Source organism: Cervus elaphus, chromosome 12 (assembly GCF_910594005.1).
Source record: "Cervus elaphus chromosome 12, mCerEla1.1, whole genome shotgun sequence".
Classification (NCBI taxonomy): Eukaryota; Metazoa; Chordata; class Mammalia; order Artiodactyla; family Cervidae; genus Cervus; species Cervus elaphus.
Window position 1 is genome coordinate 63,825,130 of NC_057826.1, and position 27,758 is coordinate 63,852,887.

The 27,758-nt window shown below is 42.6% G+C and overlaps 1 protein-coding gene across 1 annotated transcript in view; it reads right to left on the minus strand.

The window, feature by feature from the left end:
• Positions 1–4,146: 4,146 nt before the first annotated feature.
• RTF1 (RTF1 homolog, Paf1/RNA polymerase II complex component) overlaps positions 4,147–27,758 on the minus strand; it is a 46,067-nt gene continuing 22,455 nt past the window's right edge. Inside the window, exons 4-18 of the mRNA XM_043920265.1 lie at positions 26,591–26,795; positions 18,034–18,148; positions 17,246–17,357; positions 13,377–13,512; positions 12,778–12,955; positions 11,793–11,875; positions 10,556–10,643; positions 10,340–10,447; positions 9,679–9,756; positions 9,028–9,149; positions 8,797–8,854; positions 8,279–8,356; positions 7,718–7,813; positions 6,882–6,993; positions 4,147–6,639 (exon numbers count right to left, since the gene is read on the minus strand). Of these exons, the coding sequence (XP_043776200.1) occupies positions 6,533–6,639; positions 6,882–6,993; positions 7,718–7,813; positions 8,279–8,356; positions 8,797–8,854; positions 9,028–9,149; positions 9,679–9,756; positions 10,340–10,447; positions 10,556–10,643; positions 11,793–11,875; positions 12,778–12,955; positions 13,377–13,512; positions 17,246–17,357; positions 18,034–18,148; positions 26,591–26,795 (1,676 nt within the window). The 3' untranslated portion in view covers positions 4,147–6,532. The remainder of the gene's footprint in view (positions 6,640–6,881; positions 6,994–7,717; positions 7,814–8,278; positions 8,357–8,796; positions 8,855–9,027; positions 9,150–9,678; positions 9,757–10,339; positions 10,448–10,555; positions 10,644–11,792; positions 11,876–12,777; positions 12,956–13,376; positions 13,513–17,245; positions 17,358–18,033; positions 18,149–26,590; positions 26,796–27,758) is intronic.

The window sequence follows — 27,758 nt, forward strand, 5'->3', positions numbered from 1 at the left end:
TAGGTGAAAGGGATACAGGAATGATCCCTTACTAGGGGTGGTGGTACATCATTTTACATTGTCTTTTGGAGGAAGGAAATGAGAAAGGACACAAGAGAAAACAGACCCCAGGAGATTCTGTGCTTCCAGGGCAGGGGGCATGGGTTCCATCTGTGGTTGGGGAACTACAATCCCCACATGCCACACAGTGCAGTTTTAAAAAAGAAAGAAAACAGGCCCCAGGATGCTAGAAGGCTGTATTTATTGTTTCCAAGGAACTTTCAGTGAGACCTTGGTCTTCCACTGCTTCCTGCAAACCATTCATTCTCCAACCCTGGTCAGTCTGAAGCCCTTTTCTGCCCGGAGCATGGTAGAGTCAGTGCTGAAGGGTTTGCCAGAGCCAGGGTTATTGCAAATGGGGAAGCATTTGGTGTTCTCCTCCTGGAAAGAGGAGTGAACAGCCATCCTCACTTGACAACCCCAGATCCTTTTCCTTGCCTCTGGGTTTCTCCTCCCCATGCAATCTCTGACCCCATAATTGATACAATTTGTGGAAATATCCTGGGAATATCTTTTGATAAAACTTGGGACCTAGCGGCATTCATTGACCCACCACCCTTTGAATCATCCTCCTCCAAAACAGTTAAAATGTGTCACCACACCTGTGTATGCTCAGTAAGAACATTTTCTCTCCTGACACACTTCAGAAACAAGGTTTCCCATCCCTCCCAAGAGCCTGTGTTCCTGTGGTTCCCCCTCCTCCCTCTCTCTAAAACTCAGAACCCTTAGAATCTCTGCTAGTGGCCAAGGGGAGGCAGAGGGGACTGGTAGTGTCTGAGGTCAGGGATTCAGTCTTTCTCTATCCCCCACATCCCTACCAGGGTACCACCAGATCTTTCTCCGCCCCAGGTGGGTGCATCCGCTAATTACATTCGTGATCTCTGTCTGCCAGCGTGACCTCCTCCCAGGGTGCGCAGAGAGCCTCCAGTGGCCAGGTGGAAACAGGAGCCACTGGGAAGCGGCGCGCAGGCCTCAGGTCCGTGGAGCTGATGCTTGCTCCTCCTCGGCATCAGTTGCCCGGGCGCCTCACGCCACCCGCCAGGAGCACCGAGCAATCTGAAGCCCCAGCTCCCAACGGCGGGTGGAGGGCGGGTGTGGGGAAGCCGCCGGTGCGCGCGCCCGGCCGGGGTCCACGGTTGGAGACGTGCATGGCTAGCGCATGCACGTGCCGGCGGTGTGGTCACCGCCCTGTGGGACACTCGGACGTGGACTCCAAGGTCACTGAGGTCGCGAGTGGGTGAACGGGCGAGTGGCGAGTGGGCTAACGGGGCTGTGAGGGCATGGCTGCCATTTGCCACAGCCGTTTTACTCGCGGACTCAGGTTGAACCCATAGGACGGACAGCTTGGGCTTCTACTGCAGGCGGCGTGGCAGCGCCACATCTCATTCCCGCGTGCGCTGCGGTCTGGGGACACGATAGAGGGGAGTCAGAAATCCCAGAACGCAGTCAGCTGGGCTCGCCCCCCTTTCCTCCACTGCGTTTATTGGGCGTTAATTAGGTTCCAGGATGGAGGTGGAGACTCACAGATAACAGTGCTACAGCGTGGTGTGTGCCGCCCTAGAGAAGCTTAGGTGCTCCCAAACCGGAGCGGGAAGGGGCAATCAGGGAAGGTTTCCTGGAGGAGGTGAACTTTGAGCGCTGAAGGGTGAAGAGTAGTTCTCCAGGGAAAAATCGATGGGGATAGACCTGGGCGTTTCAGGAGAGGTGGATGTGTTTATGGCTGAGCAAGATGTGTTCTCCGCATGAATTTAGCGACACAGGGTCTATGTGCATGCCTGCTAAGTCGATTCAGTTGTGTCTGACTCTTTGTGACCTCATGGACTGTAGCCCACCAGGCTCCTCTGTCCATGGGATTCTCCAGGCAAGGATACTGGAGTGGGTTGCCATTTCCCTCTCCAGGGGACTTTCCCGTCCCAGAAACTGAACCCACGTGTACTGCATTGCAGGCAGACCGTTGAACCACTGGGGAAAATGCAGGGTCATGGACAGCTAAAAGAGACAAAAAAGTGATATCCTGAAGATTCTTAAGTCATCATGAAACAGATCAGAACTTGGTTGAACTTCTTTACACTCATTTTCCAGTTTGACACAGTTTTTATGTTTTAATTACTCTCCGTGGTGTTGGGGAGGTGAAGCCTCACAGTCTTTCTGAGTCCCCTGGGGCAGTGGTGAGGTGGAGGCCTTTGGAGCCAGTGAGGGCTGGGAGCAGGAGGATGCTTTCAGACCGACCATCAGTAACGAGGGTGTGTGTTGGGGCTGCAGAGAATAGCAGCAGCAAGTTGAGTCCAAAAGGCAGCTGTCCTTCTCTGGACAGTTCTCCTGGCCAGACCCAGTGATCATCGGAACCTCCATAAGGAGACTGAATTTCCTGACCTCCCTCCCCCGCTTCAACACACACACACACACACACACTCTCTCTCTCTCTCTCTCTCTCTCTCTCTCCTAGGTGGGAGCCACCTGAGTCTCTGGGGCAAGTGCTCCAGCTTCTGGAGCTTCATGCCCTCTGCTGGCACTGTGGCTATTCTGTGGCTTCTGACCCATTCCATCACACTGCCCCTTCCACCCCCACCCCTCCACTCTGCTCCAAGTCTCTCCTGTGAGGCCTAATGGCCTCTACTCGGACAACAGCACTTACCGAAACTTTACTGGGAAAAGGAACACTTCATCTTGAACAGGCTCCTGGTAGATTTTATGTTAAAGATGGGGAATGGGCTCAGAAGAGTTAACCAGCTTCAGCCCTAGGTAGTTAAGTGGTGGAGCTGGGGTATGAACGCTGCACTGAGCCCGCTTACCTTGTGGCTTTTAGGCTCTCCCTCAGGTCCAGAGCACAATCTGGAAGCCCTCAATTCGCCTGTGCTGCACTGGCTAAGCCCCTATTCTGGGCCAAGAAACTCTGGCCCTGGGGCCCAGCCTGGGGAACCTTACAGAGAAGGCAGACTGCCCCTCTGCCCTCACCTCCCAGTGCTGCTGCTCCCTCCAAACCTCTCCTCCCCAACGCAGTTCAGGTAAGTCACATAAAAGTATCTGAGCTGGAGGCCCGTGACTTCCCCATTCCTGGACGCCACTACCATGAGATAGCCAATAGACCCTGCACCCCTCTCCCCTTTGCATTCCTCCACCCAAAGCAGTCACAGCCAGTGGCTGCCTCCCAGCAGAGAACCCTGGGAAATAACTAGACAAGGCTGTCCTCTAGGCTAGACTATAATCTCTGCTCTCTAGGGCCCAGGAGCCCACTGCTTCCAACAATCAGGTGGCTGGTGTGATAGGGAGTTTAAGAAAACCTCATTAGATGCAGTTGCTAGGGGAGCCCCAGGGACCCACCTCTCCCATCAAAAGCAGGCCTGGACTGGGCTTGTACCATTGCGTTTGCCACCCTCTACCTTTCCAGGTCTAGAAAGGTTTGAGACACAGCCTCATGTAGTGAGGGCAGGGAGGCTTACAGATGTCCCCAGCTGGGGCCCTAAGGGAAGGATATCAGTATTTCCTCCAGAGCCATACACACAAGCCCTGGGTTCCCCTTCACACTCACGACAGGCAGGAAACAGATTAACAAAGAAATTATACCTCAGCCAACTGAAAGCTAGGACGACACTCTCGTTAGGGTTAGGCAGTGTATCAGGGGCCTACCTAGTTCTGTTAGAGCTTGTTGCTATCTTCCAAAGTAGAAAGTAAACTAGGCCAGTTGGAGGTTGCCTTGGCTCTAGACAACCAATGTCTCAGAGAGGCTTCTGGGGAACTGGGTAGCTGAAGAGTTTAACTTGGGGGTGGTGGTGGTCAGGGCTAAGAGGAGGGGGAGGGAAAGAAACCAAGTGAGAAAGGCTCTCTTGGACTTTTAAAACATAACTTTGAGAGTTGCCACTCAGGATGCAGTCTTTGGACTAAATCTGACTCCCTTGTTAAAACAGGGCATAAAGTTTATTTACAAATATCTGTACAGTTTGAGTGACAGGTCAGGACTTCACAGAAACAAAGAAAACAAAAGCATTCTCTTTTAAGGAAAGCTGTAGGCAGGAAGACTTTCCCTGAACCTGTCAGAAGCAAGACAGACAAACAGACCTCTATACATCATGAGCTCGGCATACGGACATTGGCCTTTTTGCTTCTTGGAAGGAAGTGAAAGATGTATAAAGCAGCTTTAGGTGCCACACCCTTCAACACTGAAACCACCTGGGGGAGGGTGGGGGGGGGGGGGCAGTGGGCCGATGCTGCCGTTCCCCAGCACAAGTACCACCTCGAACCTCCAAGAAGCTCAGCCAGTGGGATAAAGCCAATGTACTATGCCTGGTCAAGATCTCAGTTCAGAGGCCTTGCCTCAGTTGAGACTGCAGACAAGTCCTCAGTCTTGATTCCAATCACCAAAATAGGCTACTCAGGTGAGAAGTTAACTGTCGGTCTTCTTTGGTTGGCTCTGCTCCCTGCTGTTTCTGGCGTCTCAGAACGAAAGTTTCAGCAGCTGCGTGTGGGGAGGTAGTGGCACAGTGGCTACAGTGTGATGCAGTTTTAATAAAAATTTTATTACACAGCCATAATGTAACCGACACTTCTCCAAATCCAAATGATACTAAATACAGATCTACATGGTGGATCAGAATGTCTCCAGCAAATTATATGGATTCTATCATTTCATGTCTTTTAAAACAAGAAAGAAAAAAAAAGTCCAAGTTTGTCATGATACGAGAGGTCCCAGCAGCCTCCGGGACTCTTCTGGAGTCCAGGCAATGTTTAACAGTCTGAGATTCCACATTTACACAACAGTCTATAAAGAGTTTTGGTCAATGGACTATTCAAGTATATATGATTTTAATGAGTCCACCTCCACTCCTTTGCCCAACTGAACTGTCACAGCCACCATATAGCTGTGTTACAGTCATATTTATCAATTTTACAGTCACAATTCTTTTTAAAAAAACATTTGATTGCTGCTTTTTATTTTTTTTTAAATAAAAAAAGTGTAAACTAAGTTAAAGCAACACTGAGGCTCTACTAAACCCAGAAGAGTTACCAAGTTCCTTTTTGTTTAAATACAACTTAATCCATGATTTCCCATCATCCCACTTTCTTATAGAAAGTAGGGTGAAGAGATACAAAGCAGGGCTTTGAGATTCCTCTCCCTCTTGTGGGAATCAGCAGCTCTCAGCTGTTCCTTTAGCTTAGTTCTTGTTTTATATAGTCAGCTGTACTTTGTTCTGAAAAGATTTGTTAAATGCCACTTTTATTTACACTTGGAGCTTTACACCTGAGAATGATTATCAAGCAGTCAGCTTATCTCTTTGCAAACATTTTATAAAGACATACATACTTCTTTGCTGGCTTCACCCTAGCTGCACAACAATATATATGCTTACCATATATATGTATACACACACACAGAACTGCACATGCTTGTAACATCTGCAACCTATATCTTTGTGTTCGTTCTCTCCACATACATGTTGAATACTTTCTATTAAAAAACAGAACAAAATATTATTCTTGCTGAAACGGCAAAACAGAATCACTAGGAAGAGACAAGTACATGGGGCGGGGAAAAGACACACTCTACATTCAGCCAAGAAGCTGTGGGCTGAACACAGGCTGAGCAAGACACCTGTACCTCCCTAGTACCTAGCATGGGCTTCCCTCCCACCTGCCAGGACACAGCTGACAGGGCAGGGGCCAAACTGGGGAGATTTCTCCGAGGTGGGAAGGTGATGGGAAAGAGGAGGTGGGGGAGAAGTTACACAGCTACAGCAGTCAGGCCTGTTTAGTAAGAAGAATCACATTTAATGAGTTTCTTTCTTGCAGTTTCAGATGCTCAAGTACAGCTGAAAAAAATCTGAAACAGCTATAGCCCCATGACAGACAGATACAAAGAGTACTGCATTTTAAAAAAATGATAAAAAAATCCACACACTTACAGACACATACACACATACACACTCTCTCTCAAATAGACCCCCCCCTCCCTCCCCACAAATGTACACTTTTTGGAAACTAAATTGGGTTTTGAAAACCCTTCTTCCGCAAGATCGGAAGAAGAGAAAGATGAGAGAGGAGAGCGGACTGCGGGTGCCCAGCCCCCACTCCCCCACAAGGGCCAAGGGCCAAATGTTCAATGGTTGGGCCCAGGGCCATCCCGTACAGGACGCTGCCCAGTGCTGCTGCTGGGGGCTCCAGCAAGAACCCCAGCTCCACGGTAATACTGAATGCGTGCAGAGTGGCCAATGAACTGTGGTTTAAAAAAAAAAAGAAAAAGGCAAACACAAATCTAAAGACATGGATAAAGCCCAAGAGAGCCCAGGTTCACATTGGGTGGGTCCTGGGGGGTTGGTGGAGATGTTGCAGACCAGGGAAGTCTATACAGCAAATGGTTTATATTACAGATGACTGGCAGTTTAGAGTCTCTTCCCAGTTCTCCTGCTGCTCCAGCCCAGTGAGGGCAAATCAGAGGAAAGGAGGAAAGGTGGGACACTGTGATGGGCATGCGGGGTCAGACGCAGCAGGCTGAGTGCGCTCAGATAAGCCCTCGTCGTTTTTTGTAGTCTTCCAAGTTCAGAGATCTCCTTGGAGCTCCATCCTTGGCCGGCGGAGCCTTGGACGTGATGGCCAAAGCCTTTGATTCTACAGGAAAGAAGAGCAAACCGGCATCTGAGGTCTCCCAGTCTTGTGCTTCACTCCTCCAGGTAGCCTTTCTGACTGTCCCTGTTCCCTCTCAAGACAGACCTGCAGCCTATCTTACTCTGGCCTCCATAAATACAGGTGACCAGACACCCCCATTTCTTCCCTAAAAGCAGGCTCCTTGCTGGCTGAGAGTCATGGAGCCACTTGGTCCTTATGCATGACCAATCTCTACCTTCACCTACCTGAGCTGGGAACTTGTAAATCAATCTTCACGTCGAAGTCATGTACTTTGAACAAGTCTTCTGAGAGGTCACTGGCTGACTTAGAATTCAAATCTTTATCCTTTCCCTGACCCTGCAATGGGAAGAGAAAAACTAATTACAGAGGGATAAATGCAACTGGACTTCAAGCAGCAGCAACCACTAACGGTAAAAACTGCTGCTCGAGTTCATCAGATCTTCCTATTAAAGACTTTCCTGATTTCTTCTCTCAGAGGGAGGACAGGAGAGTCCCCAAAGAGGTTTCATTTCTGAGCCTAAGAGGAGACGGAAGGGAAGGTTCATGTCTGTGGTGTGAGGGCAGAAAGGGTAAGCTTAAGACAACAAGTCACCCCTGATCCAAGATCTCTGGAATTTCTGGGAGTTTGGGCTCCTCAGGAAAAGGCAGAAAATGGCTTCTAAATGGGCAGTTTCTCTTGGTTTAACATTTCAGTTTACAAGGAGCTTTCACTTTTACAACTGTCTCGTCCTTACATATCATCTACTCCTGACTGTCCTATGAGTTAGGCAGGGTATATAATATTACCCCACTTTACATAGGAGAAAATGTAGATTAGAAGGCTGGAGGTCAGCTGCCTAAAGCCACAGTCAGGGGTTTCATGAAGTACTGGTGCTGGGTTCAGAACTTACATCATCTGACCAAAATTCAGTAGCTGTTTATTACATTTGTAAATAATGAGAATGAAGAAAGGACTGCAAGTGGGACGCCAAGTTCCTCCAGGTGGGGACAATCAAGCCCAAACCAGGAAGTGCCTGCTCTGGTGTCCAGGCCAGTGGCCAAGCTTCAGTGTTATACTTGCCTTGCTCATTTCCTTTGGAGCATCTGGTAACACTCCAGAACCGTATTTTGCGTTCAGCTGGGCCAATATGGCAGCTTGAACAGCTGGGTCTCTGGACTGATAGAAAAAGTTAAGTTATTTTAGAGACTCTTCAACACTCACAGTCCTACCACCATTTTCTATCCCACCTACCACCACTAACACAAGCACCACAGTAGGCCAATCAGCAGTTCAGTGGGGTTTTCCTCCAGGCTACAAAAAGGAACAGTTAAAAGCTTTGAAGTACGCCCAGCCAGGCCCTTGCTAGGCGACCTAGCCTACACATTCCTCATGTCTGCTGCACTGGTAAACCTGCCCTGGCATCACACGTTAGTCCATGGGTTTCTAAAATCCATGCCAGGTTTTTACTACCTGTATGTCCTACAGTAAGATAAAAAAGGAAGTATCCAGACCCAAGTGTTTGAGGCAAGCAAATCCCACTAAGACAACATTATTTTTAACTTCCTTATTAATCTCCTAATGGAATTCATTTATGTCCCAGAATCTAGGTCCTGACTAAATATGTCCTCTTTAGGCACTCACATTAGAAACGATGGTAGGTTTACACTGTCGCCTGGTAAAGGGATCCATCTGTTGGTTTTTCATGTTGTGACTTTCAGCCTGAAACAGAGAGCATGTATTACAGAACTCTATCTCCTGCCACCTATGCCTCTCATTTATCATAAGCATACGTATAAGTAACAGTCTTTGCAAGGGCCTTAAAAAGTCAAAGGCTATTAGCCTTTTCCCTTCAAGAACACCAGAACAGATTATGGGAGCAACAACAAAAAGAAAACAGCTGGAAACTGATAAAAATTAATATGCGTGGAATAGAATTTAAAGATGGGGAGGGGTTAGACAGCACAGAAGACTGCTGCTTTTTATTATAAATTAATACCTTATGTAGTTGTATGTATACATAGAGACTATGTGTGTGTTAAATGTACATGCTACTTTAATAATTAAAAGAAAACATACTCAGGTGAGATACAGAAAAGATCACATGTTGTTTTATTAATTAAAACTATACTTAGTGATCCAGATTAAGCTGTCTCACTCACCACAAGGGCCTTCTCAGACTCCACAATGTTCCACTCCCGGTTCCGCTGGTTGATGTAACTGCGGGGTAAGGAAGAGGGATGAGTCAGTGGACTGTGAAAGGAGGGCGGGAACCACGGTGCCTGACCCCAGATATGTGGAGCCACTGGAGCATAGCACGCACAAGGCCACAGCTCGCCTGATAACTGTGGACCAAGGATAGGAGCCCAATCAACACAGGCCCTGAAGCACACCTGATAGCAGATATGTTCTTGGTCCGCTGGCGGTCCAAGGCCTCTGCTCGCTCCTCCAGCTCATTCAGCTGGTCTTGGATTTGTTTGGCCTTGTCCTGATCCCCCAGGTCCTCAGCCATGGCCTGCACACAAAGAGATGCATGAGATTTTGGCTGTGACTGGCTCTGTATCAAGTGTCCCCTTCCTTCCAACACAGGCAAGATATCTCATATGATGAACAAATGGCAGGAGGTGTGAAGGAATAGCAAAAACAAACACCTCAGAACCCAGGCCCCGCCTGGCTAACTCACCCTAACCAGGCTCACCCCACCCTGACACGAAGAATAGAAAACCACCTGCCACAGTGGGGCTTGGCAATACCACTCGTCTATTCGGACCCAGTGCTGACACTACCCTGGGGTCTATCTTATTACACATGAAACTAAAGTGACTAGAAGGGGAGGAGAACGGAACAGGCAAGATCAGCTTCCATTCAGAGAAAGGAAAACAGCCAAGGGATGCTGCCCAGATGCTAAGAAAATCTATGCTGCTTACAGTCAAGCCCCGCATTTTCTCCCAATCCTGCCACTACTGACTTGGCAGAGGATGAACAAGTCTGGTTTCCATATCTCCTTGCAGGACAGGGAAAGTAGTTCCAACACAAGTCCTTACCTTTTCCTTCAGAAGCTGCGTTTTCTTCATAGCATAGTTAGGTGGAGCTTTCCTGAATCTTTCTTTCTCTTTTACAATCTGTACCAGAGAGGAGGAGACACCAGCAGTGAGGTATTCCTAAACTACTTTTGTAGGCAGGACAGCTGAGCCCATTGTGGAGGTAAGCAGCTAGTTAAAAGAGGGCTGCTCTTCCTATGGCAGTGCCATGCCCCACACACAGAGCGAGTTCAGTCCAAGGGGTACTATGCTGCTTCCGGGGTCACGGAGATTCTTCTGGGCTAGCGTGAAGGAACATGCACCAATAAACAGCAGCAGCCCAAGGACCTTGCACTGTAAGGCTAGCCACTGTCCAAGAGAACAGAGATCAAACAGTTTTACCAAAACGTCCTGGAGAAAGCAAACTCTTCAAGGACCAAGCCTAGCAGAAGAATAGAGATCCCTGAGTCCTGAATCTTTGTTAGGTTATGACCTCAAGTGACAGTGTACGAGAAAATCCTGATGAACTCTAAAGTCTAAGGTAGCAATGACAGAATTCCCTCTTCCTCATGCAATAGTGGTAGAGCTAAAAATGTCAAAACACAGGAAGGAAAAGACAGGCATGATCTTCTCTAACACTTGGCTCTTCATGAGCCTCCAGACTCTGGGATACCAGGTTTCTTACCTCTTCAATGTCCTGGTCATTGAATTTATAATTAAGAGCTTCTTTAATAGATAATTCCTTCTTATTGATTTCATCTAGAGTGGGCAACTGCATGCCAGCAGAGAACATCTGGACCAAAACGCAATAAAAGGGTTGTTTATAATAAAGAATTTTGGGGAGAGGCTCTGTCAGTGTTTTCATGAACAACTGCTAGGGAGGTGCTGTCTGCTCACTCACCGCTTCTTTCCACTTCATGAATTCACTCTCAGTGAACTCTTGGTTTGAGACAAACTCTAGGCGGAACACTCGCTGGTCACTGCCATGCCTACATGAAAAAGAGACAGCAGCTTCAGGAATGGCCACGTTGACTGCAGCGCCAGCAGATCAATCCCACCAGACTCCACACTGCCTATCTCTGAGGGCCTCCGTCTTGGCCACCCTTTAGAATCATTTACGAAGATTTACAAAACTTCCAGTGCCAAGGCACCACTCTAGATCAAATGAAGTAGAATCTCTGGGAGTAGGAACCAGCCACTGAGATAACACAAACAACAACAAAAAACCATCCAGGCTGTTCTAAAGGGCAGCCATGACTAAGCATCAGGGCGAGCACTGGAAGCAAGCAGGCTTAGCCAGTGCTTCAGACGTCCACCTACAGTAAAGCTGGTCACAGTCAATGGCATCAAGAACATGAAGTGTCACGGAGGCATCTGAAGGACAGGGAGGCTCTATCCCTGGAGAAAAAGAACACTGCCTTTCCACTGATCCCTGCGCCGGCCACATGAAGCGCCTGCCTCACAGCGACAGTCACTCTTGGCATGTCATGGCTACTGCCTAACCCAACTGGCTCTTTTCAACCGTCCAGGAGAAATGACGGGAATGGGAGAAGAGAACAGAGAGACCACAGAGGCCAAATAAGGCCATGGCAGAGGTGTGTCTGTGACCCACTATTTGCAGTGACCTGGCAAGCTACTCCTATTCCTTCCCATACGGGGCCTTTAGAATTCTCAGGCTCCAAGAAGGTAGAGACTTGTGTGTTTTGTTCTCACCTCTATCCTGATGCCTACAACTATGGCATGTAGCCAGCATCCAGCTAATACCACGTTATGGAGGCACACACTAAATCTAAAATGGTGACCTGGCTTGTGAGAGATCAGGTGAGTTGGTGACGGAGCCAGGACCAGAAGCAAGCCTCCTGACCACGCTCACTGAGGAATGCCTGCAGGACTCTGGGAGGAGCGGGTCTTGTGATCATCTTCCTTCCATGTGTTCCACCACTCAACATCCCCTATGAGACAGCTACATCCTACCTTCCCTATAGGCAAAGGCAGAATACAAGTGTCCCTCCAAGTCCCTGGTGGGGACAACACAAACAGTATTATGAGGAACAGAACACTGGGAGCAAACAGCAGCCCCAACAGGCAATGCCTGTCTGCAGTGGGAACAGAATCGGCCACGGAAGCACCTCTCCTACCGTAGCTGTAGCCCTTTGTTTGTTCTGGTGCCACCAAGCTGGTAAACTTTGGCGGTTTCCACAACACCCGTGATCTCAGCAACCTAAGTGAGGACAGAGACACCAGTCACAACACACTCGTTCGAAGTCCTCCACCCCATCCTCTGGCTTCATCTGCCTGAGTGCGGATGAATGAACCTAAACTGAGAGGAGCCCACAGCTTCAAGATGTTCTGGGCACCGTTCTCAGGCTTAGGACTTAGATAGCCAAGCACCTGTGCCCACAGTAAGTGAGGATGCAGTTAGCCTGGTGGGGCCCACTAGCAAATTCTCCTCTAACTTAATTCTGCCTTACTGGGGGTGCACTTGGCTTTCAGAGGTCAGTTTTATCAATCAAATGTGAAGACCATGAGGTCTATTTCTGTTGCCAAGGTTTCTGGGACGTGGCATGGCCACTGGTCCTCACACAAGGGGGTAAAACACAGGTTAAAATCAAACAACTTAGAACAAAACAAACAAAAAAAGAAAAGAAAAGAAAAACAAACCAACCAGTTATGTTCTAGCCATCCAGACCACAGAAGCAGAGCTGGAACTCACAAAATAATCTCAATAGGTTGGAAGGTTTTGTTTATTTTTTAAACCTCAATATAACTCCCTGTTCCAGAAGTCACTTAGTATGTAACGTGGAAATTTTTCATTATTTTTCAAATGAATAAATCTTCCAGATTACATAACTCCTGACAAAGATTTCATAAACGTCTCCCATCTTGCTTTTAGAAAATCATTCTAAATCTAAACTTTTAGGCTCCAAGTACTCTTCCTGGCAGCAGGTCAGCTTGATCCCTGGTTGTCTTACATTGTGGCCAATCAAAGACATCTCAACTGGAATCTATTTTCCCATCAAATGGTAGCAGAAAAGTGACAGGTCTGTTCAGCAGTTCATACTCTTAGCCAAGAATCAATATATTTAAAACATCTTACAACTGTCCAAGGAAAGAAATACTAACCCGGTAAACTGGTTTGCTGTTGTGGTTTCCAATGCCAATCCGTACAAAACATCCTGTGACTGTTTTAGCGAAGAAGGGCATATGACACCAACGTTCCAGCTTATGCCGTGATAATCGAACCCGATTCAATTCCTCTGGTAAGGAGACTGGTTGTGATTTTGGAGGGATCTCTTCTTTCCTGTGAGGAACAAAGGACGCTGGGAAAAATGTTCATTGTACTAACAGATCAAGGTAAATAAAAATACATGAAGCAACAGGAAAGTGGGACTACAATCCTGTTCCTAACCAGGACTGTGAACTGTCTCGAATGAGGCTGCCATCCCAGACAACCCACTATCAGAGAAAGAAAACTAATGGAAGCTCTTGGCCAATCCAAGGGTGACATGAAGGCAATTCCTACCTGCCAAATCCTGATGAAATGTTCAGGGGCGCAGTCTACAAGCCAAAGGCAGAAGCCTATTTGGCTGATGTGCGAGCAAACTCAGCTCGACAAACCACAGTTTGTCACCAAACAGGAGGAGATATTTGGAAACTACACTAAGTCTTTCCCCGTAGAACCCACCCATCCTGACTACTAGACCAAAATGTGCACAGCTTACTCCTCTTCCTCATCGGATGACGATGTTCGGGATGAGCGATCTGACTTTTCACTGGACTTGTCATCCTCCTCTTCCTCCTCGTCGTCAGAGTACACCTCACTGGTTTTTAATGGCTGTTTCTTGGCGAGGAGCTCAGCTTTAAGAAAAAAAAAAAAGAAATGTTTAACTGAGGTTCTCTCAATAGGAAACTGAAACATCTTTCATCCCTGAAAAAAAGGACTGGAATGTAGAAAAAGATTTAATAAATAGCTCCATCGTCTCTGGCCTGGATAGTGATTACTTGGGCTATCTATACAAGTGAGTTACCCAGAAAGTTTAAAGTCATACCAAATGTCAAGCCCCAGCAGACAAAAATAAAGGGGGTGGGGGGTGTGTTGGAAGATAGTCACTAAGTGGGCAAAAAGGGACACCAACTCTGCTGACACTTTCTTTTATTGTTCTCAAGACACTTGGAGATGGGCAGGAAAAATGGGGGAAAACTAAAAATGTCTTCAGAGTCTTTCAGGGAAACCTTATTTTGAATTTACAGCACTACATGTAATAGCACAAGACTGAAAACAACCCAAATGTCTGCAAAGGGGAGTGGCTGAATCAGGTTTAGCACACTGACCCAGTGAACTACCCTGCAGCTGTGAAACAAGGAATGAGCCAAGTTGAGCCATTACATTGCATCCTGAGTCAGAAAATCTTTTAAATCAACAGATAGTAAATATTTTAGGATGGGCTTCATATGGTTACTGTATCAACTACACAGCTTTGCTACTATAGACAGAAAGCAGCCACAGACAATTAAGAAAAAATGGGCATCACTGTATTCCAGTCAAATCATTACAAAACAGGTAGTCTACCAACCACTGCTCGACCTAAAAACTAAGGAGTTATCTCTAGAAATATGAGTAAGTGAAAAAAGCAAGGGAGAGAAAAGTGTGTATAATGCGCTACCATTAATTCAAGACGGAAGGTGAATCTGTTCCTTTTGTTTAAAAAACTAAAAAGGAAGGCTGCCTACTACGGGAGGGAGGCAAGGAGTGAAACAGAAGGGTATAGGTGCTAAATTTCTTTGAACATACCTTATTTAAAAAGTTTGACTTTGGAACCTTGTATTTTATATAATCATAAAACAAATAATAATAATAATAATAATGTCATCTCTACAGATCACAAACAAAATGAAACAAGGTATTCACTTGATGGCACAACCACACAAAAAGAACTCTAGTAAGTGACTTTTTTTTGGGCCACGCCACCTGGCTTGCAGGATCTCAAGACCCTGACCAGGGATTGAACATAGGCCAAGGCAGTGAAAGCATCAAATTCTAACCACTAGACCACCAAGGAACTCCCAACAAGTGACTTTAAAAAAGTCATTTGAAAGATATACAGACCAATGAAATAGAGAGCCCAGAAATAAACCCTTGCGTCTATGGTTAGATGATTTCTGACAAGGATGTCAAGACCAATCAATAGGGAAATGACAGTCATCTCAAAACCTTGTGCTAGGAAAACTAGATATCCCACATGACAGAAAAAAAAGTGGACTCTTACCTCCCACCATACAAAAAACTAAAATGAACCAAAGATCTACATGTAATAGTTAAAACTATCAAACTCTTCGAAGGAAATAGGGGGAAAACTTTATGACACTGCATTTGGCAATTTCTTGGATATGATATCCAAAGCACAGGCAACAAAAGAAAAAAAGTAGATAAACAGTAGAAGATAAATAGTACCTCATCAAAATTAACTTTTATGCATCAAACAACACTATCAAGAGGAAACAGACAGCCTACAGATCAGGAGAAAACAGTTGTAAATCATATATCAGATAAAGGACTAAAATCGAAAATAATTAAAGAAGTCCTTCTACTCAGTAACAACAAAAAACAGATAACGTGATTAAAAAACAGGTGAAGGACTTGACTAGACATTTCATCAAAGAAGATATCCAAATGGCCAATAAGCATACCAAAAAAATGCTCAATATCACTAGTCATGAGAAAAAGGCAAATCAAAACCACAATAAGGTACCACTTCATACCCACTAAGATGGTTATAATAAAAAAGACAATGACAAGGGTTAGTGAGGATGTGAAAACAGGGGAGAATGCTCATACATTGCTGGTGAAAATGCAAAATGGTTAAGTCTCTTGGAAAACTGCCTGGCAGTTTCTCAAAAGGTCAAACACAAAGTTACAATATGCTTCAACAATTCCACTCCTAAGTGTATAGGCAAGAGAAGTGAAAATCTGTCTACTCAACAACTTACACATAAATGCTCAGAGCAGCATTATTTGTAACAGTCAAAAAGTGAAAACAATCCAGTGTCGCTTCAGAGCATGAAGGGACAAATAAAACGTGTACAGACATATAATGGAACATTATTCAGACATAAAAGGAAGAAGTATGATACATGCTACAACATGGGTGAATCCAGAAAGCATGCTAAGTAAAAGAAGTCAGACACAAGAGACCATATAGTATATGATTCCATTTATAGGACATGTCCAGAACAGGCAAGTCCATAGTGACAGAAAGTGGACCAGTGGTTGCCTAGGGCTGGGAAATAACAGGACTGAGGGGGTGAGAGCTAAGGGATATGAGGTTTCTTTTTAGAGTAATGAAACATTTGAAAGCTCATTGAGTTTTATTACACAGCTGTGAATATACTAAAGGCCATTGCCCTGTATGCTTTAAATGAGTAAACAGTATGGTTCCTTAATTATACCTCAAGAAACTTGTTATAAAGCAAAAACAAAACAAAACAAAAAAACCTTGGCATCCTAGCTTTGAAACAGATATATCAGTATGAGGTTCAAAATAAATTTATCCTAAAGAAAAAAAAAAAATCCTAGCTCTGAATACCGAAAAGACTTAGAAGTAATAACCAATCCAGTAGCATGCTACAACTGGTTGAATATAAGACAATTTGAGTCTCAACAATAATAATTGCAATGGAATAAAAACATAAAGTATGTTAAAAATCCATGAGTTCCCAAGGATATTCGAAACAAACAAACAAATCTCACTGGTTACAGTTGGAGTTTGCTAAGGAACTATCTCATTCTTTTGAGAACTAGTAAATACAAAATGTCCCTGGTGGTAACTGAATAGCTGGTAAGTTTCTCTTTATATAAGTATACCAGATAGTAGATGAAAGAATGATATCACCATTTTGTGGCTTAAAGACTTATGAGACATGACACCATGAAACTCCTACAGGAGAGCACAGGCAAAACATTCTCTGCTGTAAATCACAACCAATGTTTTCTCTGTTTCCCAAGGCAATAGAAATAAAAGCAAAATAAACAAATGGGACTAACTCAAACTTACAAGCTTTTGCATAGCAAAGGAAACCATAAATAAAACGAAAAGACAACCTACAGACTGGAAGAAAAATATTTGTCACTTTTTTTAGCTGTGGTAATGGTACTATAGTTATATTTAAGAGTCCTAATCTTTTAGAAATACATATTGAAGTATTTATGGTTGAAATGTGATGATGCTGGGATTTACTTTTACTTTAAAATAACCCAAAGAGGGGCTTCCCTGGTGGTTCAGTGGCTAAGACTCTGCACTCCCAACGCAGGTGCCCTGGGTTCAATCCCTGGTCAGGAAACTAGATCCCACACATCAAAACTCAAGAGTTCACATGCCGCAACTAAAGATTCCACATGCTGCAACTAAAGATCCCACATGCCACAACTAAGACCTGGTGCAGCCACATAAATAAAAATAAATAAATATACTATTCTCTGTGTTTGGAACTGTCTAAAATTGAGAGCTGGGGGGGGGGGGGGATAAAAATGGCATCGGGAAGTCAAATCATATGATCAAAGACACAAAGTAGCCATTACATTTTCCCCACTTACCTGTTCTGTTCTTCCGTTTTTCTCGCTCTGCCTTTAGTTCCTCCATGGCTTGAGATTTCTTATCTAGTTTCTCATCCCGTTTGGAACGTCGTTCCTTGTTGTGGGATGTTACCTGGGAAGGGAAAGTTGTGTAGGATGGTTCTTTTCACCAATAGCTGGTAACATTCTCTGTAACTAACAATAATTCAGTTCTCCAATGTGAAGCTATATTGGCTGCAGAAACTGAAATTTGCTTAAGCGGAGACAGCATCCTCTTGTGGACAAAGTGGACTGAGCAGTATAGTGAGTCCCTGTCTTATCTGGCTAATAAAGAGAAAGCCAAAGAAATATCAGAGTAAACACTTTCTGAAAGGACTCCCTAGATCGTGGCTAATATTTGTTAATACTGTCAACAAAGCTTTTTGTGATAAACGCAGAGATGACTGATTTTCCCAGCTACATTTATTACCAAGTCCAGGATGCATACACCTGAGTAAACATCATAACCAATTTAGCTACCTGGGACAGGAAGTTTACCAACATTCCCTTAAGGAATGCTCATACACCAATGAGCTGCTTTTTTACATGCAGACTTCAGTAGAATTCCCAAGGAGTTAAATAGCACAGCAAATGGTGAAATGATATGTCCAGAGATTAATGAAACCTACAAGAGGAAGACCCCACATGAGCAGTCTGGCACTAACTGACCTAAGCTGATTATAATATAAACCCATCTTTTACATAAACATATATACACCTCAAAACAGAGGTATTACTCTTTGGATAACAAGGACTATTGTATCTCCTACCTGAGATTCTTGAATCTGTGTCAATTTTTTCTTTTCCTGCTCCTCTTCTTGCTTTTTCTTTTTTTCTTTCTTTTCTTTCTTTTTGGCTGTTTTCAGTTTTTTCCTGATTTCAAATCTGTTTAAAAGATATTTGTTTGGTTTTTAAGTGGCAATGAAATATTTGTAAGGACTGACTTCTATTAGATAGGAGAAAGAAAATAAGTGGGAGGGAAGGAGTTAATGTTTTGGTTTCCTACAAGAAACTCCAATGTATTAAGTACATTAGAAATAATGAATATAAGCACACCAAAAGTACTGGACAGCATTCAGTTGAAATAGACTCAAAAATGAGAGAAGATATTTAGGATCCTCCTGTATCTTGTTGGTAATACACAGCTCTTCCTCAACTTCACAAAATGGAAGAAAAGAGTTAATTATTGGATTAACTCCAATGGTGTCTCATTAGAAACATAATGGAGCCACAGAGAATCACTGTCACATTTTGAAGGTGGTCAAGACACAGGCTGTATTTTAAAAATACCACTCGAGGGACGTCCGTGGTGGTCCAGTGGCTAGGACTCCGCACTCCCAATGCAGAGGCCCTGAGTTCGAGCCCTGGTCAGGGAACTAGATCCCACATGCAGCAACCAAGACTTGACACAATCAAATAAATATTAAAAAAAAAAAAAAAAGTGATAACAGAATTTGTGATATATTAAATAAATAAATAAATAAAAAATAAATAAAAATACCACTCAACATCTTTCTTATTTAGGAAAAATAACTCCCTCAGCTCTACCCCAGCAAACATGTGGATAAATATGCTATTCTCTTAAACAAATGCAATTGAGGCTCTCTCCCAGTAACAAAAATCAGGCTTTTATGAAACAAAACTATTGTTTTGTGTGAATTTAAGGAATTTTATGGAAGGGATAAACAATAAGAAAATAAGAATATTAAACTCTTTTCATAACATTATTTTTTTTTATAACATTATAAAATAACTCCAATTATAAATTTTTTACTTAGCTCTTAATAGGGTCAATACACAAAAATTAATTGTATTTCAATATACTTGCAATGCACAATCCAAAAATGAAATAAAGAAAACAATTCCATTTACAGCAGCATCCAAAAAAAAAATAAAATATTTAGGAATAAATTTAACAAAACAAGTGCTAGTCTTTTACACCAAAAACTAAAGAACTGTTGGAAGAAATTAAACAATATATAAGTAAGTAGAAAGATACCATATTCACAGATTGAAAGACTTAAGATGGCAACACTTGCAAATCTGATAAACAGGTTCAACACAATTCCTATAAAAATCCCAGTTGTTTCTTTTCACTGCTGTGAAAAATGATAAGCTGATACTAAAATTCCTATGGGAATGCAGAGGGCCTCAGATAGCCAAAACAATTTTGAAAAAGAACAAAGTTGTATAACTTAACACTTCACAAGTTAAAAACTGACTACACAGCTACAGTAATCAAAACTGTATGATATTGGCGTAACAATAAACAATGATCAATGGAACAGAATAGAGTCAACAAATAAATCCATACATCCACAGACAACTGATTTTTCAACAATGGGGCCAAGATTGGGGAAAGAACAGTCTTTTCAACAAGTGATACTGAAGGACTGGATAACTACACCAAATAATAAAGCTGAATTCATACCTCACACCATAAAAAAAGAAAGAGAGAGAGATCTGAAAATGGATCAATGAGGGGCAGAGGGGTAAATTAGGAGGTTGGGACTGATATATACACAATACTAAATGTAAAATAGATAACCAACAAAGACGTACTGTGACCACAGGGAATGCTACTCAATACACTATAATAGTCTATATGGGAGAAGATTCTGAAAAAGAATAGATATATGTATGATTGAATTGCTCTGTTGTATACCTGAAATGAACACAACACTGTAAATCAACTATACTCCAATGTAAAATTAAAAAAAAAAAAATCAATGATCTAAATATATGAACTAAAACTATAACTTATTAGAAAACATGGGGGTAAATGTTCATGACTGGATTTGGCAATAAATTCTTAGCTATGATACCATAAGCTTGAGCAAAAAATAAAACATTTACTGTACACACAAATTTAAAAATTTTGTACATTAAGCAATACTTGACAGTGAAAAATACAACCTAGAGAATGGGAAAATATACTAGAAAATTATGTATCTGATAAGGGCCTGTTGCTGCTGCTGCTAAGTCGCTTCAGTCGTGTCCAACTCTGTGCGACCCCACAGACGGCAGCCCACCAGGCTCCTCTGTCCCTGGGATTCTCCAGGCAAGAACACTGGAGTGGGCTGCCATTTCCTTCTCCAATGCATGCATGCATGCTAAGTCGCTTCAGTCGTGTCCGACTCTGGGCGACCGTATGGACAGCAGCCCACCAGGCTTCTCTGTCCACGGGATTCTCTAGGCAAGAAAACTGGAGTGGGCTGCCATTTCCTTCTCCAATAAGGGCCTAGTAACCAGAATACATAAAGAACTCTTAACAACAAAAAATAACCCAATTTAGAAAACAGGCAAAGCATTTGAACAAAAATTTCTCCACCAAGGATTTGAAAAGATTCTAAACATTATTAGTCAACAGGAAAATGTAAATCAAAACCATAATGAGATACTTCACAGTCACCAGGATAGTTATTATGGAAAAATAACAAGTGTTGGCAAGGATATGGAGAAACTGGAACTCTCATACATTGCTTGGGGGAAAGTAAAATGATGCAGCTGCTCTGGAAAACAGTTTGGTGGTTTCTCAAAAAGTTAAACATAAAATTACCATATGAATCAGCAATTCCACTCCTAGGTATATATCCAAAAGGACTGAAAATAGATACTCAAATATTTGTACAAGAATGTTCATAGTAGTAGTATTCATAACAGCAAAAAGATGTCAAAACAGATTAATAGGTAAACAAAATATTCCACTTAATGGAATATTATTCAGCCATAAAAAAGGAATGAAGTACTGACACATGCTATATGAATGAAGTTCAAAAATATGCTAACTGAAAGAAGTCAGGCACAAAAAACTATATATTTATGATTCCATTTATATATAATGCCCAGAATTAGGCAAATCTATAAAGACACAAAGTAAGTTAGTGGTTTCCTAAGGCTAGGAGGCAGTAGAGAGAACTGAATACCAGTAAGTACAGGGTTTTTTCCTGAGGTGATGAAACTGTTCTGAAATTAACTGTGGCAACGGCTATACAACTTTCAGTTCAGTTCAGTTCAGTCCCTCAGTCGTGTCTGACTCTTTGCGACCCCACGAACCACAGCACGCCAGGCCTCCCTGTCCATTACCAACTCCCGGAGTTTATCCAAACTCATGTCCATTGAGTCGGTGATGCCATCTAACCATCTCATCCTCTGTCATCCCCTTCTCCTCTTGCCTTCAATCTTTTCCAACATCAGGGTCTTTTCAAGTGAGTCAGCTCTTTGCATCAGGTGGCCAAAATATTGGAGTTTCAGCTTCAACATCAGTCCTTCCAATGAACACCCAGGACTGATTTCCTTTAGCATGAACTGGTTGGATCTCCTTGCAGTCCAAGGGACTCTCAAGAGTCTTCTCCAACACCACAGTTCAAAAGCATTAATTCTTTGGCGCTCAGGTTTCTTTATCAATATATAAAAAAAAAATCACTGAATCACTTTCAACCACTTTCAATGGGTGGATTCTATGGTGTGTAAAAATATAGCTGAATAAAGTTATTTTCAAAAGTTAATACCTGAGGTGCTGAAAAACTGGACAGCTATATGCAAAAAAAAAAAAAATAGAACATTTTCTTAAAAAAAAAAACAAAAAAACTCAAAATGGATTAGACATAAATGTAAGACCAGAAACCATAAAACTCCTAGAGGAAAACATAAGCAGAATACTCTTTGAGATAAGCTATAGCAATATTTATTTGGATCTGTCTCCTAAAGTGAAGGAAATGAGAGCAAAAATAAACAAATGGGACCTCATTAAACTTAGAAGCTTTGAAAAGAGTAAAGGAAACTATTGACAAAACAAAAAGACAACCTACTGAATGGGAGAAAATATTTGCAAATGATAAAACTGATAAGGAGTTAATATAAAAAATATATAAACAGCTCATACAACTCACTATCAAAAAAACAACACCTGATAAAAAATGGGCAGAAGACCTGGATAGACATTTTTCCAAAGAGGAAATGCAGATGACCTATAGGCACACGAAAAGATGGTCAATATTACTAATCATTATGGAAAAGCAAATCAAAACCGCAATGAGGTATTATTACCTCACAGAATGGCTATCATCAAAGAGAACACAAAGAACAAATGGAGGAAAATTAACTGGCGCAGCCAGTGTGGAAAAGAGTATACAGGTGTCTCAAAAAACTAAAACAGAATCACCACATGACCCAGCAATTCCACTCCTGGGTATGTATTTAACAAAAGCAACAAAAAACTAATTCAACAAGATCACACACTCCCATGTTCATAGCAGCATTATTTACAATTACCAAGACATGCAATGAATGGATAAAGAAGATGTGGTGTACACACACACACACACACACACACACACACAAACACACAACAGAACACTACTCAGCCATAAAAAAAGAATGAAACTTTGCCATTTGCAACAACATGGATGAATTTGCAGGGGATTATGCTAAGAGAGAAACGCTGGGCTGGAAGAAGCACAAGCTGGAATCAAGAGTGCCAGGAGAAATATCAATAACCTTAGATATGCAGATGACATCACCCTTATGGCAGAAAGTGAAGAAGAACTAAAGAGCCTCTTGATGAAAGTGAAAGAGGGGAGTGAAAAAGTTGGCTTAAAGCTCAACACTCAGAAAACTAAGATCATGGCATCTGGTCCCATCACTTCATGGGAAATAGATGGGGAAGCACTGTCAGACTTTATTTTGGGGGGGGGGCTCCAAAATCACTGCAGATGGTGATTGCAGCCATGAAATTAAAAGACACTTACTCCTTGGAAGGAAAGTTATGACCAACCTAGATAGCATATTAAAAAGCAGAGACATTACTCTGCCAACGAAGGTCCGTCTCGTCAAGGCTATGGTTTTTCCAGTGGTCATGTATGGATGTGAGAGTTGGACTGTGAAGAAAGCTGAGCACCGAAAAATTGATGCTTTTGAACTGTGGTGTTGGAGAACTCTTGAGAGTACCTTGGACTGCAAGGAGACCCAACCAGTCCTTCCTAAAGGAGATCAGTCCTGGGTGTTCATTGGAAGGACGGATGCTGAAGCTGAAACTCCAATACTTTGGCCACCTCATGTGAAGAGTTGACTCATTGGAAAAGACCCTGATGCTGGGAGGGACTGGGGGCAGGAGAAGGGGATGACAGAGGATAAGATGGCTGGATGGCATCACTGACTCGATGGACATGAGTTTGAGTAAACTCTGGGAGTTGGTGATGGACAGGGAGGCCTGGCGTGCTGCGATTCATGGGGTTGCAAAGAGTCGGACACAACTGAGCAACTGAACTGAATTGAACTGATGCTAAGAAAGGGGATTCCCATGTGGCACTAGTGGTAAGGAACCTGCCTGCCAATAAAGGAGACCTAAGAGATGCAGGTTCGATCCCAGGGTGGGGAAGATCCTCTGGAGGAGGAAATGGCACTCCAGTATTATTGCCTAGATAATCCCATGGACAGAGGAGCCTGCAGGGCTGCAGTCCACTGAGTTGCAGAGAGTCGGATACAACTGAAACAACATAGCACACGCTAAGTGAAGTACATCAGACCCAGAAGAACAAATACTGTATGATATCACTTATATGTGAAATCTAAAAAATACAACTAATGAATATAACAACAAAAACAAAAAAACAGATCCACAGACACAGAGAATAAACTAGTGGTTACCACTGAGGAGAGGAAAGTGGGGAGCGGCACTATAGGGGTAAGGAATTAGGAGGTACAAACTACTATGTATAAAATAAGCTACAAGCATATATTGTACAGTATGGAATATAGCCAATATTTTACAATAACTAACAATATAATCTGGGAAGAGTATAACAAGGCTATACTGTCACCCTGCTTATTTAACTTCTATACATAATACATCATATGAAATGCTGAATGAATCACATGCGGGAATCAAGACTGCAAGGAGAAATATCAGCAACCTCCGATGTGCAGATGATACCACTCTAATGGCAGAAAGTGAAGAGGAACTAAAGAGCCCTTGATGAGGGAGAAAGAAGAGATTGAAAAAGCTGGCTTAAAACGCAACATTCAAGAAACTAAGGTCATGGCATCCAGTCCCATCACTTCATGGCAAACAGGAGGGGAAAAATTGGAAGCAATGACAGATTTATTTTCTTGGGCTCCAAAATCACTGCAGATGGTGACTGCAGGCATGAAATTAAAAGACGCTTGCTCCTGGGAAGGAAAGCTATAACAAAGCTAGGCAGCCTATTAAAAAGCAGATACATCACTTTGCTGACAAAGGTCTGTATAGACAAAGCTATGATTTTTCCAATATTCATGTACAGATTTAAGAGTTGGACCATAAAGAAGACTGAGTGCTAAAGAATAAATGCTTTTGAATTGTGGTGCTAGAGAAGACTCTTTAGAGTCCTTGGGACTGCAAGGAGATCAAAGCAGTCAACCCTAAAGGAAATGAACCCTGAATATTCATAGGAAGGACTAATGCTGAAGCTGAAGCTCCAATACTATGTCTATTTAACGTGAACAGCCGACTCACTGGAAAAGACTCTGATGCTGGGAAAAACTGAAGGCAAAAGGAGAAGAGGGTGACAGATGATGAGATGGTTAGATAGCATGACTGATTCGATAGACATGAGTTTGAGCAAACTCTGGGAGATAGTGGAGGACAGAGGAGCCTGGTGTACTGCAGTCCATGGGGTCACAAAGACTCAGACACAACTTGGCAACTGAACAACAATAAACAATATAAATGGAGTATAACCTTTAAAAATTGTGAATTACTCTACATGTTACTTATATAATATTGTATATCAACTATATCAATTGATATTGTATATCAATTTAAAATAAGTTTGTATTTATATTATGCTCTTACATGTTATCATCTCACTCCAAACTTACAACAATCCCTCCAGGGGAGGCTGAGGCAGGAGGAGGGTCAGATCACCTGGCTAGTGAGTTGGACCTGAGCCTAGACTTTCTGACAGAAAGTATCAGTGCTCTTTATACAACCAAGTTACCTTTATGCACTAAGCTTGAATAAGTAAGTAAATAAATAATAAAAAAAAGGAAAAGCTAGAATAGGGGAAGAACCTAACAACCAAAACCAACACTTTGGGGATTCCCTAGCGGTCCAGTGGTTAGGACTGGGCCTCCACTGCAGCGGGCATGGGTTGGATCCCTGGTCAGGGAATTAAGATCCCGCATGCTGCACAAAGCAGTCAAAACAAAGACAAAAAACTCCAAAACCAACAAAACAACCCCCTCAAACAAGTAAAACCCCCCCAAAAAACAAAAACCACCAAAAAGGATGCCTCATTACTGGTGCTGCCACTACATCTCACATTAGGATGCTGGTGATGTTTACACAAAAGTTTCTGAGTTACCATGTACTGACCTGCAGGTAAACAAATGAGCTACAAAACCCTCAAATTTCTGAGAATGACTCTGAACTTCTGTCTTAATTCTCCTCACTGCAAACATTCTTCAACTGCCTCATTCATATAAGGTGAAAAACATAAAAACCAACCTTGAGATAAGCCACCTACTACTCTTGAGCTACTTGGTGATTTTACCATAGGGCCCTACTGGCCTTGGTTGAGAACGTCTTGCTATGCTCTCCACAGTTCAGAAATACAAATTTTCGAAGTAATTTTTAATCATCTGGCAACTCTGGTACTGTCTCAAGTCCTGTTTGTTCCAATATAGGTAACCGTGGAAGCATCCACACTCAAAACAAACGTCTATGACTTGCTGCTGACTGAAAGCCAAACATTCTTGTCTCGGATAACTCACCAGACTTAACATGGTCTCCAGAAGGGACAACCAGGCTCCCAGATGAAATGGGGCTACCTGCTGCCAAAGAAAACGCTTCTCTGTTTCTTTCACATGATTAGGTCGGGAAAGAATAATCCTAGTTCTGAGGACTATTTCCTGAGATGAAAGCCAAGTTTATTTTCACCTTGAAATTCTTTCAGGAGATAAGGAAATTCCTTGACTTTTGTCATTTACACATGTAATCCTAAATACTGAAACACCTTTGTATACCAGAAAGCAATTTAACATTAGAGTTTGGAAGAAAAAAAAAAAATACAAAAAGCATGCTAGAAGGATCGTCAGATTCCTAACTCATAAATACTGAGAATTTCAAGTCATTTTTTTTGGATGGGGGGTACTGTGCTGCATGGCTTGCTTCCACAACCAGGTATTGAACTTGTGCCCTTAGCAGTGTAAGGGTGGAGTCCTAACCCTTGGACCATGGAGGAATTCCCAAAATTTCAAGTCTTAAAAGCCTAGGAAGACAGGGCTCCAAATGCGAACTTTGGAAAATTACTCTATTAATGTATCATTAAGGAATCACTACTTTACCTTTTTTTCAACACCTCCCTCTTCTCTATGCGGTTGAACAGTTCTTGTTCTCTCTCCTTTTCTGTCATCTGTTCCAGACGGGCCCTGTCTTCCTCATCTCCCATGAGGTCTTCTCCGTAGCCATCATGGAATTCCTCATCTTCTGAGGAAGAGTCTGAATCTGAACTGGAGGAGGAGCTGTTGCTGTCAGAATCTGACACTTCACCTGCAGCACAGGCCCAAACACAAGATTAGGTGATGCTGCAGAAAACACGTGTTGATAATCATTCCTCCTCAGCTCTCCTAGGTGAAGTGGAACATGGTCATTTCATTTCCCTGGTGACAATTCTTGATCTGCCTTTGGCAAACGCAAACACAGGTTACAGAATCTTAGGCTAGATTAAGATTGGATTTTTGTATTTTCCAAAAAATTACAGACCAAAGAAAAAAGTTGCAAGAATAGCCATTGTTACCATTACCAATTTACTTTCTGTCTACATATATAAAGCAATGTACACATTTTTATCACTTATTTTGCTGAACTGAGAGTAAGCTGCAGAGATTGTGACTTTTTACCCTTAAGTAATTCTTGTAAAAAGGAGAGTCTCTTATATAACCAAATATACAATGATCAAACCCAGGAAATTTAACATTTAGGAAATAGCCTCATTTGACACACAGTCCATATTCACCTTTCAGAGTACATATAGGGAGATGCTCTGAGACTGTGTAGACATCTTGTTCTTCAACAAACTCTTGCCCAGTGGTTTTAACACATGTCAATAACTCTTCAGTAAATCAATGATTACCATGAAGGTTGAAAATGGTGATTTTTCAAACTACAGTTTTTTCTACATTTATTGGTCATCATTTAAAAGATCAATGTTTTAATAAATCACTGAACTGATTAGTGAATTTCTAATGAAACTGGATCTTGGTAGGACAAAGGGTGATGGAAAAAAGCATGAAATATTACAACTGAGTTTTTATTAAGTTAAACTAGCAACTTTGTGCTTGACTCATTTGAGTTAACATTCACAGGCATGTGCTTAAAACCAGGTTAGGCCAATTCTGTACAAGCCAGTTTGTATATAAATGTTATTACTCAAAGGAAATGTAAAAGTTTACCAGTTTAGTCCGGGAACAAATTCATTTTCAAACTAGTGTTAGCAAAAATTCTGATTTCAAA